General features: G+C 64.2%; 1 protein-coding gene across 1 annotated transcript; it reads left to right on the top strand.

Annotated features, from left to right (window-relative positions):
• Positions 1-3,530: 3,530 nt before the first annotated feature.
• LOC117641456 (homeobox protein DBX1-like) lies at positions 3,531-16,296 on the top strand. Its single transcript, XM_034378787.1, has 4 exons — positions 3,531-3,915; positions 8,900-9,085; positions 11,202-11,452; positions 15,893-16,296. Exons 1-4 carry the CDS (start codon positions 3,531-3,533, stop codon positions 16,229-16,231), a joined length of 1,161 nt encoding a protein of 386 aa, XP_034234678.1. The 3' UTR covers positions 16,232-16,296.
• Positions 16,297-16,495: the final 199 nt, after the last annotated feature.

Raw genomic sequence — 16,495 nt, 5'->3', positions numbered from 1 at the left:
CCCCTAACGGTCGCTCGCGGCGTCGCGGCGCAAGAAGGCAAAGCAACCCTCCCGGCCCGCGCCGCCCGCTCCCCCCGCGCCCGGAGAGGTGGCCAGGCCCCGCCTCCCCGGCCGCGCAGCCAATGGCGGCGCCCGGCTGCTCGAGTGGTTGGCGGCGCCGCACCGCGCCGCGCGGCCCGCACCCCCACCACCGGAGGGGAGCCAGGGCGGCTCTCGGCGCGGCAGCGGCGGCAGCGCAGCACAAGCACGGCGCGAGCGCGGACGCCGAGCACGGCGCGCACCTCGAGAAAGATGACTCTGTCCTCGTCGTCCGCCCGGGCCTCCGCGGTGGGGGAGCGGGCGGACAGACGGGCAGACAGACGGGCAGACAGACGGCCGTGCGCGCCAGGGAGATGCCCCGGGATAAATAAGTAAACAGGGTGCAGTGGAGGCGTGAAGGCTAACCGCACAACACCTCTTAACTTGATCACCCCCGGCCCGCCCTGCCCGCCCCGCCTCGCCGTTTTAATGCGTGCTCCGCCGGAAATGAGTTTTATTTTTCACAAACGGCGGCGCGGTGAGCAAAAGCGGCCGGAAGCAGCACTCGAGCACGGCGGCACGGCGGTGGCTGGTTTCGCGGGCCAGCGACCCGCGCCCCAGCGCGCCCTGGCGGACGAAAAGAAAAAGGAAAACCTGCAGTCGCCGCGCCACATTGAATTGCCTGCCGCGCTGGCGGCGGTAGAGACCGGCGGCGGCAGAGACCGGCGCCACTGGCAGAAGCAGACACGCAGACGCAGTGCGTATAAGCACTTTTAAGGGCGAATAAGGGACGGGGCCCGCTGGGGCTGGGACGGCGTGGCGCGGCGTGAAGGGGCTGCCAAATATATATTTCAGGGGGTGTGAATGCAATATGGGAGTCGTGCTGACTCGAATACATATGGAAAATGTGTGTAAGGGCGGGGAAGGGCGGAAGGGCCGGGGGTGGGGGGTCGAGGGTGGAGGGCCGAGCAGCGCTCCCCCGACTCCCCGCCCCGCCGAGGCCCCGCTGCCTGCGGCCAAGTAGTCGATCCTTCACTCGCATGGCTCGGCATGGCTCGGCATGGCTCGGGTCATGAGCTACCGATCCCCGCGCTGCCGCCACGGACCTTCCGCCGCGATCCCCGTCCCCACACTCGGGGAGGCTCCCCGCGGCCAGCTTGTCGGATAGTCCGAATGGGACGTCGTCGAGGCCATGAAGGGCGCCGTCCTGACGGGCAGCCCTGCTTCCTGCTGGCCGGGCGGCGCGGCGGGGCGGCGGGGGCCACCGCTGAGTGCCGGCAGATGGGCCTGCCGGGCCGGGCCGGTCCGATGGCAGTTTTGTGGGGCCGATTGGATGCTGGAGCCGCTGGAGTCGAGTCTGGAACTGGAGGAGTGGGGCCGTAACGGAGAGGGTGCGCCCCCCACCCCCTCTCTGGCTGCCAGCCAATATCTCGCCGCTCCTTTTCGATAAAGACGCTCCCCAGCCAGGCCGCCCCGACCAGCCCCGCCGATTTACATAAATCGCTTGCGATTCCGGCATGAATATGATTGTGTTATTATGGGACGCCTCGGTCGCTGCTAATCGAAATTGGCTGCTGCAGCGTCTGCGGGGCTTGGGGGGGGGGCAGCGCATGCTGCCACGGAAGAAGAGGAGAAAAAGGGGAGCCTGCGAACGGCAAAGTCGTCGCCCAACTTTAGATCGACGAAAGCGCCTTCTGGGGAAACAGAACGAAACCGAAAACAATCGGCCATCGTGTTCCATAAAAGTAACACAAAATATGCATTATTTGAACTTGTCTGCCGCCGGAACTGTGTATATCCGAGCCATTCGGGGTGATCCGGCGTTGATCCCGTCGACCTGAAATCTGGAGGCCCGCTGCCGCTCCGCTGCCTTGCGGCGAGAATGCCGTGAAGTAGAGCCTCGCGCGTTGCTGCCGTATTACCCACACTGGCGGAATAAAGGCCCCCGCCCCTGCCCGCGATCCGCTGCGCTGTTCTGACGTTGCCCCACCCCGCCCCGCCCCGCCACGCCGGGCCACCGCGCCGCTTGACAGTTCAATCATAAACGTCAGCCCAATGTGCAGACAATTTTCCCGCCGACTGTACTCCCTTCGAGCGCTCAGCCCGCTCAGCGCTCGGCTGCTCGGCAGGCCTGCCATGATAAATGCGCGAGCCATGTAAACGTCTGGAGGAAACAGAGGCAGAGAGCGCCAAGCCGTGGCCGCGCCGTTCGGGGCACGCCGCCGACCCGGCAGGCCAGAGCCCTGGGCAGGCAGGGCAGGCAGGGCAGGCAGGGCAGGGGGTAACTCGATTTGGAGATCGAGGAGTGAAAGCAGCGAAAAGCCAGTCGCCAGTGTCGGCTGGATGCCGCAAAAACACACTTCTGCTGAGAAGGACAATGTCAAAATGCACAACATTTTAAATAAAAAAGTAAACAATACTATGGTTGGAAAGGTTTCCTGGAAACTCCAGTGGAAAGATATTTGCCACGGCATGCCGCAGGCGTCCGGGATTTTAACGACTCCTCTTTCTGTCCTTCAAAAACTATCGGTGCCTCGCGAGTTCCACTTTCCTATTGCTTGTTGTGCCACCCGAACAATGTAGCGGGCCGCGGCTGCCAGGACTTGCTATCAGGGCCGAACAGGGCCGAGCAGGGCGGGCGCGGCGTTGCAGGCCTGGACACGGGACACGGGGCCGCGGAGGAAAGAGAGAGAGGGCAGGCCGAAGGGGCTGCGGGGGTTGTATCGCAGCGCGAGCCAAAACACAAGGAAACGAGTGGATAATTGAAAAAGCGGCGAGGGGCAGCGGGCGGAGGGACGCAAAAAGCAAGGCAAAGAAATCTGCCACTGAAACCCGATATCTTATTATTTCGAGATGGCTTCATTATTTTTTTTTCCTGCTGCCGCTGCCATAAAGACGCAGGGTGCGCGGGCAGGCGGGCAGCGGGCAGCGGGCAGGCCAAGGAGGCCCGAGGGTGGTGCAGCAAGGAGGGAGGCGTGGCTGGCGTGGCTGGCGAGGCAGAGGGTGGGGCGGGGCCAGCACTGCCAGCACGGCCTCTCTCCCTCCACCGCCCTCCCTCGCGGCGTCTCTCTCGCTCCCCCGCGGAGCTATTCGCTCTTTTTATGATTATCATTGGGTCTCTTTGAACGATCGTATGATTGGAGGAGGAGCGCGGGCCTGGCCCCGCTCCGCGCACCCCGCGCCCCGCACCCCCACCCCCGCCTCGCCGGTCCAGCGGCCTGCCTGCCTCCATGGCGGAGGGTTCGCAGCAACCCCTGCTCGGCTGGGTCGGCCAGCTCAGTCGGCGTTGTGCCGCGACGACACGCAGTGCACACGCCGTGCAGCCCGCGCACCCCGCACCGTGCCGCGCACCGTGCCGCCTCGCGGCCCCGCGGCACTGCCAGCGTGCAACAGTCGGCGAGTGTCAGTGCAGTGCAGTGAGTGTTCTCGGAGTGCAGCGCGGGCCGCCCCATGCGACGAGGCGCCCCATGCGCGCCTAGCGTGCCCTCGACCGGCATGACGGCGACGTGGTGATGTTCCGCGACGTGCCCGTCGCCGTGCTCCGCCCTGGCCCCCCTGCCCCCCCAGGACGAGGGGGTCCGGCCAGCTTCTGCGTGGACTCGCTGCTGTCGTCGAGGTCCCCGGCCTCCTCGGACGACGCCACCTCCTCGGACGAGCGGCCCCCGAGCAGCGGCGGCACGCCGACGTCGACGGCGTCCTCGCTGAGCACGCTGGTCGCGGCCGCCGGCCTGGGCGGCTTCCCCGGCGCCGCCCTGGGCGGCCTCGGCCTCGGGCTGGGGCTCGGCGGGCTGCCGTCGTCCGAGCCGCCCCCCAAGCCCGCCCCCGCCCTCAAGTTCAGCGTGAGCGCCATCCTCGGCGGCCACGAGCACAATGCGCCGCGGCCGGCGCCGTCCCCAGGTGAGGAGGCGCGCCCCTCCGAGGTCGTGCTTTACCGTGAGTCCAACTTACAGTGCGGTGTTTCTCTTTGCGGGGGTGTCATTGTGCGCCAACGCATTGCACAGGTACGCCCTCTCCCACTTCCGTGGGCCGCGCCGCGCGTTTGGGTCTCCCAAGGGCTTAACTCAGCGGTTCCCAACCTTGGGGTCGCGACCCCAAATAGGGTCGCGAAAAAAATTTCGAGGGGTCGCGACGAGGTGGTTGGGGTCGCCTGGGGTCGCGGCTGTTTCCCGGCTGGCAGAATTGTTCAAAACGGTCGAAAATGCCTTTAAAAACTCGTGTTTTAGGCCGACTTTAAGCAGCAACTGCGTCTGATCCGAGGCGGTATTTCGTCCTCCCTCAGCGGGCATTTGGTCTTTGGACCTTCCTTTAGCATGCCTTTGTTACGGAGTGCGATTATCGGCCTTAGTTTGGGAGCAGTATTGTCTCAAAGTGGATCAAAATGGCATTCAAAGGCATTTTTTACTGTTTTCATCAACTTTGAGACAATACTGCTCCCAAACTAAGGTTGATAATCGCACTCCGTAACAAAGGCATGTTAAAGGAAGGTCCAAAGACCAAATGCCCGTTGAGGGAGGACGAAATACCGCCTCGGATCAGACGCAAAGGCTGCTTAAAGTCGGCCCAAAACACGATTTTTCAAAGACATTTGTGACCGTTTTGATCAACTTTGTGGCAATACTGCTCCCAAACTAAGGCAGATAATCACACTCCGTAACAAAGGCATGCTAAAGGAAGGTAGGCGAGAGCGTAGACTCTACGCCGTAGAGCCTGCCTCACAAAGCTGGTCGAAAGGCCAAATCCAAATCTATGATTGTAATTACGTTACGATTATGTCTATCTGAGTTTTTGTCAGTTAAACAGAGAAAAAAAACTGGTGAAAAATCATCAGAAAAAAGACACAAGCTCCGATTGGCGATACCAGCCGGCGGGGCAGTGTCTATCATGGCGGGCATGTCCGTCCGCCGGTTTATCGCATTTGGCGAAAAAACAATGCCGCCATGTCCTCGGCCGCGAGACAGGGGGACAGGGGCGGCGGCAAAGACTTTCGATAACGTTTTATTGTGGGCCGCGTTTTGTTTTTTGTTTTCGTCCCACACCGCCGCAACTTTCGGATGGCCATAATGCGGGGCTGGCGGGCCAAGGGGCAGGTGGAGGGGAGGCACGCCGTCAGCGCGCCTCGCCGCACAGCACCAGCGGCACAAACTTTCCCAATCCGGTATTGAAACGAAAAGTTCTCAGTGATCGTTGATGGCTCCGCCTGATTTTCATATCCTTCCCCCGGACTTTCGCCACTGGAGGCCAAAAACTGTACTATGGTGTTCGAGGCACGCCTCTATCCGCCAAGCAGGGTGGCCACGGATCATCGAAACCGGTCCAAACGGCGAGGAGCAAAGTCCCATCGCACCGCGCTCGCCGTCAGCCGAACGCGTCACGAAAGCGCCCCGGTGGTGGGATGGAATGGCAACGCAGGCATCTCACTTGGGGTGTGGGCGGGTAGGCGTGGGCGGTCGGCGACGGTAGGCGACGCGCATCCACAGTGCAGGCCGCACTTGGCGCCATCTGCCGGCCGCTTCCAGAGCCTCCCAGCCTCCCAGCCTCCCAGCCAGGACGTCCCGTTTCCAATAACAACAAAGTGGCGACTTTTATTCGGCGCGTCGCGCGTTCTCGGGGCCGTAAAGGCCATGACGCCATCCTGGCGACGCCCCGCCGCCATCGCCCCGCCGCGTGGCGCCGCACTTCTCAATCCGCGGCACGTCGCGCATCCCCGGGGCCCCGCGGGGGGTAGGCAGGGCCTGGCAGGGCCCCGCCGGGGATCGAACCGCCGAAGTTTGATTAATCACGGCGAATAGCACGAACACGGCCGCACGATCGTGTCGTCGTGTTGTGTCGTCGCGCCGTGTTGCTGCCCCTGCCGCCCCTGCTGCCCCCGGGAGTCAGGACCGCCCGGACGCTCGCCGGGCTCGCCGCAGAGGCGACAGCAGCGCCACCTGGTGTGGCGTGGCGTGGCGTGGCGTGGCGTGGCGTGGCGTGGCCAGGCGCGGGGGCGTCGGGCTGCCCGCGGGGGTCCGAGGGGCTGCTAGGCGTTGCGCCTCGTCGCCGCGTCGCCGCGCCACCACGCCGCGGGGTGCGACTGCGTGCGGCACTGGCGGCGACAGGTGGACGCGGACCGCCGGGACGCCGGCAGGGGGAGGGGGAGGGGGACGAAAGGAGAAGGTGTGCGGGGTGTTCGTGCAGAAAAGAGTACAAAAAGTAAGCGGGGAATCGAACCGGGGTGCACGGCGTCAGAGCGAGCGCCGCGCAGGTCGCATGGCTGCGGGGTGCAGGGACAACTCTGGGATGCTGGTTCGCGTTTGGGGGCTCCGAGTCGGCCGCCAAAGTTGGTTCGCGGGGCGGGGTGGGGTGCGGCGGGTCGCCTGCCTCGGACGCCACCGGAACAACTTGAGTGGCGATAAAGGGAAAGGGCCCGCCCCGGCGCCGCCTCACCTCCCCACCCCACCCCCACCCCCACCCCGGCCGGACGGGGGAGCTAGCCGGCGCTCCCGCCCCTCGTATCGCTCGTAAATTGACACCACACTTTATCAAATCAATTCCCCGACCGGCCGCAGCGCCGCAGCCCCAGCCAAGGCTTGAGCCAAGGCCCCGCCCCCGCAGTCTCGGCAAAGCTCGGCCCGGCTCGGCCTGCAGGACGGCGCGGCGGCGCAGCGGGGCCGCCAAGTCACGTCGCCGCCACCAACTTTGGCTGCAGGCTGGAGGGCGGACACTCCACTGTAAGCAAGGCGACCATCCCACTGCACGGCCCCGGCCCTGGACGCCACCCTCGCCACGTCGCCGTGCCGCCAGCTGGGCGTCCACTTAGCGACCCGCCGTCCAGCGTCCGGCCCCGTCGCCCCAGTCCAGCCCCGTCCAGCCCCGAGGCAGGGGCAGAGGCTGTCGCATGACGGCTGCCTTATCGCCTTGCCCGCTCATTCCGCCACCCTTCCCTACACGTGTCCATGAATGCCGACAACAAGGCGCTAAACGTATCCGCGGCCGCGAAAAAATAAAAAAGACCGTGCGGGGATTCGAACCCTCGAACACAGAAACATGCCGCGGCTTTCTGCCGAGTCACGCGAGAAGTCGACCGTCCGTCTCTCTCGCTCATCACACCGGAATGGGAGGGGGGCTACAAATCGTTGCAAAGTGATGTGCAAACAGCACGGAGGGGAAAGACGAGCAGCGAGTGCGTTTGCGGTCAGTTTGCTAGCCGGCCGAAGCATGCGTGCGTTCGTGCGTGTGCGTGCGTGTGTGTGCGTACGCACCCCCACCCATTACGAACACACACGCGTACTCGCGCGTGCGGGCCGGCCGTGTGCAAACAGGCGAGCATTCGACAACACTCATCGCGGTGTGGATTTATTATTTGCAAAGCCATTTGGGCTCCTCTTTTCTCCCTCTTTTCTCCACCGCGCTCCGCCAGGCACGCCAGGCACCGCCAGCAGGCGCACGCACTCGGGCCGGGTCGTGGCCGCCGGGCCGGCCTCATGTTTCAAAGTTAGTTAACGGGGAGACTCGCTGGACGCGGCGCACGGACGCAAGGACCCTGCGGTCCGCCCGGCATTACAAAATGATTAGCTGCGGTCGCGCGTCCAAACTAGTCGCAACCCCGCGCATTCGGTGGCCCGCCACTCAGTGCTCTGGAATGAATGAATGAATGAATGAATGAATGAATGAATGAATGAATGAATGAATGAATGAATGAATGAATGAATGAATGAATGAATGAATGAATGAATGAATGAATGAATGAATGAATGAATGAATGAATGAATGAATGAATGAATGAATGAATGAATGAATGAATGGCGTTGTGCGGCAGCTAGGCGAGCATCGGCGCATGCAAATCGGCCTGCTCATCGGAAATTCAGGAGCGCTACTCGACATTTTCCTGACGAAAAAGAGCAAAAGGAGGAGAAGGAAAAAGATAAAAAGAAGATCCATGAAGAAAAATAACATACGTGTCGTACCTCATGCATCTTTCATACCTGGCCTGGGCGCCGGGCTGCGCCGGGCTGCGCCGGGCACGGCTGCCTCCGCCCGCCGCCAGCTGTGCTTATTTATTGAAACGTTTTGGCGGCGTGAGGCGCCACGGCCACGGCGTGGGCGGACTCGGCCGACATGGCGGCACCGAGCAAGTGACCGACCAAGCGGAGAGGGACCCCGCACTGTAATCGCCTCAGCGCGCAGACGACGCCAAGGTCAGCGCCATGAAACGGATTGGACCGAGGATTGGACCATTGTCAACATGGATTCGAACTGCGAGCCGAGGGGTAGTGCGCGGGCCGACGCCTCAACGCTCTCGGCTGTCGCAGCTCCTCCGCGCGGTCCGAGATGAAACCGTTTCTTTCCGGTGGCGCTCCATACAGGCTGCCACACACCCCACGACGGGCGGCCAACGAGCCGACGGAGGTCGAGGGAGAGGGCGACGGAAGCAAGTGTGTGGGAGCGTGTATGGGGCCACGGCGGCGTGGTGTGGCGCGGCGTTTCGCTGACACTTGCCAGACCAATAAAGAAAAGAGAAACGCTCATCATATTGGTCGCGCCCCCTCGTCGTGGCCGTGGCGCCGTGGCCCTCCTCCTCCCCAACTACCGCCGCCCAGTCCATTCCCCCCCCCTCCCCCTTTCGAGTGGGCCCTGGGCCCGCTGGGGGTAGCAGGGGGCGCCACGGTCCGGCTGGCTCGGCCCGGCTCGGCCCGGCGGGCCAAATCGACAAACAAGTGGAGGGAAGGCGGCGCGATGAAGAAGGACTCCACTCCGCTAGCCGCGGAAAAAGTGGCGCGTCTCTGCGAAATTACGACGTGAGCGGCGCGGCGCGCGGAGGAATGGGGGGGGGGAGGGGAGCTTCCTCCCACGCGATGCTCCCTCGTCTCGGTCGGTACTGATGGCGTGCTTCTCTCTCCGGCAGACTCCATCTTCTCGTCGGCCGGGCCGCCCTTCTTCGGCTTCGGCTACAGTGTGGGCCCGGCGTGCGGCCAGCAGGGCGGCGCGGGCCAGGCCGGCGGCGCCATCGCCAAGCCCATCGCGCGCCCCGCCGCCGTCTTCAACCCCCACCTGCACCCGCTGCTGGCCTGCAGGAACCCCTACCTCACCGGTGAGCAATCTTCTTCATCTGTTTCTGTGTTTATTTTTAGCGGAGCGGATGGTCGAAACCCCTTGGGTGACACCTGGTGACACAATGCGCCGCGGCGGCGGCCTCGGCGGCCTCGGGGACCTCTAGACGCCTCGACGACGGCCACCCTGCACGGCCCCTGGCGGGATTCGTCACGATAATACAGAGCGGCTGGGGTGCCTCGAACGACCTCGCCTCGAAGGCCTCGGAGCAATAAATTGTCTGGAGCCACGCACGCGGATTTGAGCCCGCAACAAAAATAATAAAAAAGCCGTGACATAATATTTTCATAAGCACTTTACACGCTTCCCTGCGGCACTGCTGCGGCACCGCCGCTCAGTCTGGGGTGCTGCTTGCTGCTTCTGCACCGGTCCTCGGCTCATCCCTGGAACAACATTCACAGAGCCGGGGCGTGGCACAGTGCGGCACACCATTGGATCCAACGGCCGGCGCGGCGACGGGGACGGGGACGCGACGTGCGTGGCGTAGAAAGGACGGCCTCGAAAAAATAAATAACGGGTGGGTGACCCGAAAGAGTGTCCGAACGCACAATGGCGGCAGCATGGTGGCGCGAAAAAAAAATACCTCCCAGAGAACGCGGTGACGCTCTCTATTAGCATGGCAGATATATTTGCGAGAGAACTCTGGCGAAACGCCGGCCGGCTCCAGCGGCTCCAGCAATTAGCTTGTAATGAGGCGGCCGCAATCGCCCCGCTCGACACGCACACACACTCACTCACTCACACACACACACACACAGGGCCGCCCCGACGGGAAATGTTTACACACCTTGTTAACTATCCCCGCCGCTAAACGGTCCCGCGGCGGCCGAGGCGGAGGGAGGGAGGGGAGGAAGGGGAGGGAATCGCATCAGTCAGGGAATCAAAGCTCGGGGTGTCGCTTGCACGGCTTGCACGGTGTAGTGCTTTGTGGCGAGCCCGGTCCCCGGCCTCGGAGGGGAGGCTCGACAAAGGGTGCGAGGGCTGGCGGGGAAGGGGGCGGGAGGGGAGGGGAGGGGCGGCGTGCGTGGGGTAGTGTTTTCAATAACTTGGTAACATGTATATCCAACCGATAAAAGAAGGCGAGCAGGCAGACGCTTGCCTTGATTCTGATTTCGCCCCGTTTTTTTTTTTTATTTCCGCCGCTGTTTCAGTCGTAATTGGCGCTCCTTTCGTTGGCCGCCTTGAACGGCCTTGCCTTCTTCGCCTCCAGCTCGGCGGCGACCTCCTTGTCCGCGTCCCGCGGGCAGCGCCAGGCCATGGCCAGGCCGCGGCAAGCCCCTCTGCGGTTCTCGGCCTGCACGCATAATTGTTTCTGGCTCCGTGAAAATAACGGCGAATAAGGGCGAGACGAAAACCTGGGAATCGGAATCGGACGGCGCATTCGCATCATTTGCATAGAGCGGAGGCGGACCCGGCGGTAGCGCCGTCTCTCTCGCAGCCACGGGGCGGGGCGGGGGCGTGCCGTCGGGGGCGTGCCGTCGGGGGCGGCTCGGCGGCGAGAGGGACGGGCGAAGAAGCGCGGCTCGGAATCGCCCTGCAGGAGCCTCGGCACCACGGCCCGAACTCGGCCGGGGTGGAATATTCATGGCCGGCCGCGCGGGGCGTGTCGCGGGGGCGGCGGGGGCGGCGGGGGCGGGGCTCCTTCCGCCACCTTACTCCTCGCTCTCGCTTCGTCGGCGCCCTTGTGTGCTTTTCCGATTTAACGGTGGGGCGGCACTGCTTCGTCCTCCGCGGCCTCCCAATCATTTTGAAAGAGATTTGAAACCAAGACAGGAGGATGTTAACAGGGTGTTGCACAGTGGTCCAGAAGACCGGTGGAGGCGGCCAAAACTCTAGATGCCTTTTGAGCTCAAGTCAGTAAATAAATAGGCCTCGTACGAACGTGTGACCCCCACCAATAGATTGCTCTCCGAACGAGGAATCCATTGATGGGGTCACACGTTCGGTTCGAGTCCTGTTTAGCGACTCTGGAGCTCGGAACGCGTTTAGAGTTTCGGCCGCCTCCACCGGTCTTCTGGCCCACTGTGTGGTGGTTGCTTGCAGAGCGCCGTGACGTGGAAGTCCGTGCCTAACCCGCTGCCTGTGTGTGCTTCCAGTGTCGCCGCCGTCCGGCCAGGGCCACGGGGGCCACGGGGGCCCGCCGGGGGGCGCCACGGTGTTCCCGCTGCCCGGCTCCTTCCCCTGGGCGCACTCGTCGCGGGGCAAGCCGCGGCGCGGCATGATGCGGCGCGCCGTCTTCTCGGACCTGCAGCGCAAGGGGCTGGAGAAGCGCTTCCAGCTCCAGAAGTACATCTCCAAGCCGGACCGGAAGCGGCTGGCCGACAAGCTGGGCCTCAAGGACTCGCAGGTGAGTGCGGCGCCAGCCAGCGTCTTTGTGGGCCGAGGCCACCGCCGCCGTGCCGCGAGGCCCCGCGCCCCACTCGGCACTGGGCCCCTGGCCTGGGCCCCACTCGGGGATAATCACAACCATTACACAGAGGAATTGTCTGGGCGTCGCTGCCAAAGCGGGCCGCGGCGGGGCGGCGGGGGCGGCGGGGGCGGCAATAGTGGAGGAAGAGGCAGCAAGACAGAGAGCATTAAGGGAGGGTCTGTCACTTGCAGGCCACCACCAAGGGGTGGGCCGGGGTGGGGCCGCACCGTGCTCCTGTTCGAGTTGCTGCTGCTGTTGTTGTTGTTGTTGCCGTTGTTGTTCGTGATGGTGATGATGATGTTGCTAATGCCTGCAACTTGTGCCCTGCCCGGCCCTGCCCGGCCCTGCCGTGGGCTGCCACGGCCCTGCTATGACGCGTATTTACTTCGATGTGGAAAGTGACGAGGAGGAGAAGGAGGCAGAGGAAGGACGAAAGGGGAACGGACGAGGGAAGGTCGAAGGAGAGAGGGAAGGGAGGGGGAGGCCTGTGCTCGTGTCAGCTCGTCATCATCTGTTCACTCGTATAAACTGGACCAACCCGGCCGGTCAGCACGGCAGCGGCACGGCAGTGGCACGGCAGCCCATCCTCGCCGGCCGGCCGTCCCTTCTGGCTTCGGGACGCATAACATCATTTATTAACCCCATCCTAGACGGAGGCGCGCAGCACCGCCAGCACCCAGCGTGTAATGCGGGATCGTATGCTAATGGGCGACCACTAGCGGACCTCTCGTGCGTACAGCCGCGCTGCCGTGTACGCGAAAAATGGACGCTGGCTTGGCCACGCACGCACACACACACGCACGCACGCACACGCACACACACACGCGCGCGCGCGCGCGAGACGCGCTTCGCCACGGCTTCGGAACGGGTTCGCCACGGACTACGGCCCCACAGCAGCTGTCGCCTTACGTCAAACGCCGCGGCGGTCCGGCCCAGCCCGGCCTGTCCGCCCGCCTGGCGGGGTGCGCTGCGAGCCAACGGCAAGGAAACGCTCAATTTCTGCAATTGATGGATGGCGATGGAGTGCGGTACGGACAATGCGGCGGCCGCCAGCCGTCGCCACGCCGCCGCGCCAGTGGTAGTACACTGTACGTGGAGGTGGTGGTCCACGGCGGCGGCGACGGCGACTTGGCAGATTCTTTTCTGGAAATTCCCCCGCACCGCCCTGCCCTCCCCTCGGGATGAAGCAGATTATGAATAAGGACTGGCGCGGACGCGTGGCGCGCGTGGCGAGGCCTTGACGGCCGGGGCCTTGTGGGCCTTGACGGCCGTGGGGCGGCTCAAGAAACAGCTGCAGCCAATGGCGCCGCGCCTCGCCGCGCCGCCTCCCTCTTCTGCAACGCCGCGGTCGGAACGGCATGGGGGCTCCTCCGCGGCGCCGCGACTCCGCGCTGCAGTAAAGGTTTTGACATCTCCCTCCTTCGTTTCTGGCGTGTCGAGAAAAAACGACGAAAATAAAACCATGCACGTCGTCACTGCGCACACTTTCGAGTGGCGCAGTGTTCCCCTCGGGCGCGGAGTGTCTCGGGTTCAAATTCAACATTCTTTTGCTTTTCTCGTAAAGTTTGCTGGGAATGATCACGACCGTGGAGCCAGCGACGCGCTGCTCTGACAGGGGAGCGCTTCGTTCTCTCTCTCTCTCGCACAGTCACAAAGGGCGATTTAAGGTTATTACGGGGATGAGAAATTGACGAGGCGGCGGATCTTTGTCCTGGAGCCTGCGGCATTGCTGGCACGGGGTGCGACTGGAGGCACGCCACTGGAGCCGCTCCACTGGAACCACTCCAGGACGGTAATTCGCTGATAAATGCCGTTTTTCCAGCCGATTTTTTTCAGCCACCCCGAAGCGTGTGGTGTGGGGTAATTGTCTTTCCGGGGTCGGCCAGGCCGGCCAGACCGGCCAGGCACGCGGCCGATGAAGAGCGCCGCGTCGCTGGAGCTGGAACTGGATAAAATCGCTTATCACCCAATAAATTTGTGCCACCAGGCCGCCAAGTTGGACGGTAACTGCTGCTCGAGTCGCCGCTTCCACCCCGCCCGCCCCGCCTCCGGGACTCCCGGACCGCCGCGGCGTCGCGCAGTCTGTCCTCGATCCATAACAGGGACCGAACGGGCACAAACCCCCTTTACTTTCCAACACCCTGGTGGCTATGGCCCCTCCGCCCCTCCCCGCCTCGGGCCCGTGCGGGCTGGCTGGAGTCTGAGCAGAGAATGAATATGGAGGGCGGTGTGTTCCGAGGGCCGGGCGGGGGGCGGCAGGGGGCGGCAGGCACGGACCGGAGCCCCTTTCCGCGCATTCACACCACGGTGCCAACTGAATTGAATGCATCATGGGGCCCCATGCATCTGAATATATATTATCTGGTGTGGTAATGGGAGGGGGCCTCGCTGGGCCGCCGCACCGCCGCACTGTGTGGCACTCCGCGCGCCGCGCGCCCTCCTCGAGTACCCCGGGTAGCCATGCCATGCCCGGGCCGTCACGCCGTCACGGCCAAGCACAGCCAAAGAGCAGTAACGCAATAAGGGAGGCATGACGACGTCATCACGGTCATCACTCGGCCGAGCCGAGCCGGGCCGAGCCGAGCCGAGACGGCAGTGCGTTGCCTCGCAATAATGACACAACCGTCGCGATAATAATATCTGTCCTCTCCTCTCCCCGCGCCGAATGCCGAATGCCGCGTCCCGGCGGCGACTTTTCAATTGACCTCCCCTGTTTGGCACGTCTAATGACGCCGCCTCGCCCTCCCCCTCCTCCTCTCTTCCGCCCTTCTTTTCCCCTTTTCCTTATTGTTGTTACGTTTCGCCGAAAAATCGCCAACAGATGTCGCGCCCCGCCCGCTATCACTTAGCCGGGCTAATCGGCCTCGCATCTCCGCCTCCCCTCCCAGCCGGCGCCAAGGACCGCCGCCCCGCCCCGCCCCGCCCCGCCCCGCCCCGCCCCGCCCCATGCTGGCTGCGTGCGGGGCGGCGTCGCGTGGCGGCCTCCTCCCTCGCCCCCGAGGCGGTCCCGGCCCGGCGCCCAGACCCTCGCCTGCCTGCCTGCCCGCCGCCCCGGACGCAGTCACCGCAATCTCACACACGGCGCCGCGCCCTGGCGGCACCATATTGCCCCGAGAAAACTAGTTGATGTGTTTGTGCCGCGCGCCGAGGCCTCGCGACAAGCCATGACTTGAGGTCAGTGGCGGGGCGGGGCGGGGCGACGGGGCAGAGCAGAGTCCGCCCGGGCGCATTCGCGGCGTTCAAGCCATGTTCAAGCCGCGCACGCCGATCCTTGTCCAACGACGCGAGCGGGGGCGGCGGACAAGTCGCGATGGAAATCTCAAACGCGCAACAGAAAAACAAGGAAAAGGGACGTTTTATGTGGACAACCAAAAAGGAAAAGTGGAATGAAATAAAAAAAATCGCCCTCGGGAGTGGAAGTGACGTGAAAGAGGAGGGCTTTTTTCCGCGCCGGTTAGCATTTGGCAGGCGAGACGAGCCGCGGATAGCGAGAGGGAGAGGGACGGGGCGAGACCGCCTCGCCGGGGAGGGGGAGGGGGGGAGAGAGAGAGGCAGGCGGGGGCGGATGATAAGGCTCTGATGGCGTGCCATTTCCATTCCGAATTACTTGGCGTGTTGGCAGAAACTCTCCGCGCGCCGCTCCGCCGCTCAACGACTTTTGCACCGAGGGCGATGACAATTATACCTCCCCGACCGCAGCGTCCCCGCCCCGCCAGTCCCCGCCCACACCGCTACGCCCCACCCCGCCCCGCCCCGTCCCTCGCAGCGGCCCTGGCGGCGAGCGCTCTTCGGAACCAGGGTACGGACAGAGACCCAGGCGTTTCTAATAAGCTCACGTACCTCATGGAAACAATTCTATAAAAACGCGAATGATTTATTTTTGAAAGAAAGGTTGCAGCTCTGGACCTTGGACCGCGCTAGAGTGCTAGAAGAAAAGGCATCAGTGATCTCGGCCTCGGGTAGGAACGCGAACGGTGCACAACCACAGCCCAGCAAACTGCCGTCACAGAGTGGCTCCGTTGCGGTGCAGAATCAGGACGAACAGCCCCGCGGCGTGGCCTGTCAGTCTGTCCCTCTCGCACTCTCCGGGCGTTCCGGGCGTTCCGGGCGTTCCGGGCGTTCCGGGCGTTCCGGGCGTTCCGGGCGTTCCGGGCGTTCCGGGCGTTCCGAGCGTTCCGGGCGTTTCGGGCGTTCCGGGCGTTCCGGGCGTTCCGGGCGTTCCGCAGGGTGCGAGAGAGCGCGCGACGAAACGCTGCGGGCCGCGTGGCCGCCAGTCGACAGGCATCACCCTGCGGTTCCTCGGCGCCAACCCAGCCGGGCGTAAATGCGGATGGCGGCCATGGCTAACCCTAATCCCAATCCCTTCGTCTGTTGCAGGTCAAGATCTGGTTCCAAAACAGGCGCATGAAGTGGCGCAACTCCAAGGAGCGCGAGCTGCTGGCGACGGGCGGCTCTCGCGAGCAGACGCTGCCCAACAAGAACAACCCCCACCCGGACCTGAGCGACGCCGAGGCGGACCGGGAGCGCGCCAAGCTGGAGCCGTCGGAGGGCGGCTTCGACGACGACGCCAGCGTGCACGTCCACCCGGGCACGCCGCCCATGACGCCGCCGCGGTCGCCGCACGACCTGTCCGACCCGGGACGGCCCCCGGACACCGAGGACTCCGAAGCCGCCGAGGACGACGACGACGAGGAGGAGGAGATCAACGTCACGTGATGAACTGGAGGAGTGACTGTCGAGTTAGACTGAATGTGGAAGGGGCACGCCGGGGGCACGCGGCCCAGACCTAAACGCACGGGGCGGCCCAGGCCGGGGTGGATCGCGGGTCGCGGGGCGGGGCCTGGCGGGCGGGGCCTGGGGGGCCGGTGGCGCACCAGGGCGTTCCGGGCGTTCCGGTCGGCCCCGGGCACATTATTTAATTTTGCGCCCGGCGTGGCGGCGTGGCGGCGTGGCGGCGTGGAAGGAGGGAGGGTGCGAGCT

Source organism: Thrips palmi, unplaced genomic scaffold (assembly GCF_012932325.1).
Source record: "Thrips palmi isolate BJ-2018 unplaced genomic scaffold, TpBJ-2018v1 HiC_scaffold_15, whole genome shotgun sequence".
Taxonomy (NCBI): Eukaryota; Metazoa; Arthropoda; class Insecta; order Thysanoptera; family Thripidae; genus Thrips; species Thrips palmi.
This window is presented reverse-complemented; position numbering and strand designations above follow the sequence as displayed.

What these genes read in the sequence shown, in the direction of transcription:
- LOC117641456 (XM_034378787.1), top strand. Translation starts at nt 3,531, where the DNA reads ATGTTCCGCGACGTGCCCGTCGCCGTGCTCCGCCCTGGCCCCCCTGCC. An exon ending in CAGGAACCCCTACCTCACCG is followed by an intron (nt 9,086 to 11,201) that starts GTGAGCAATCTT and finishes GTGTGCTTCCAG; the next exon opens with TGTCGCCGCCGTCCGGCCAG. An exon ending in TGGGCCTCAAGGACTCGCAG is followed by an intron (nt 11,453 to 15,892) that starts GTGAGTGCGGCG and finishes CGTCTGTTGCAG; the next exon opens with GTCAAGATCTGGTTCCAAAA.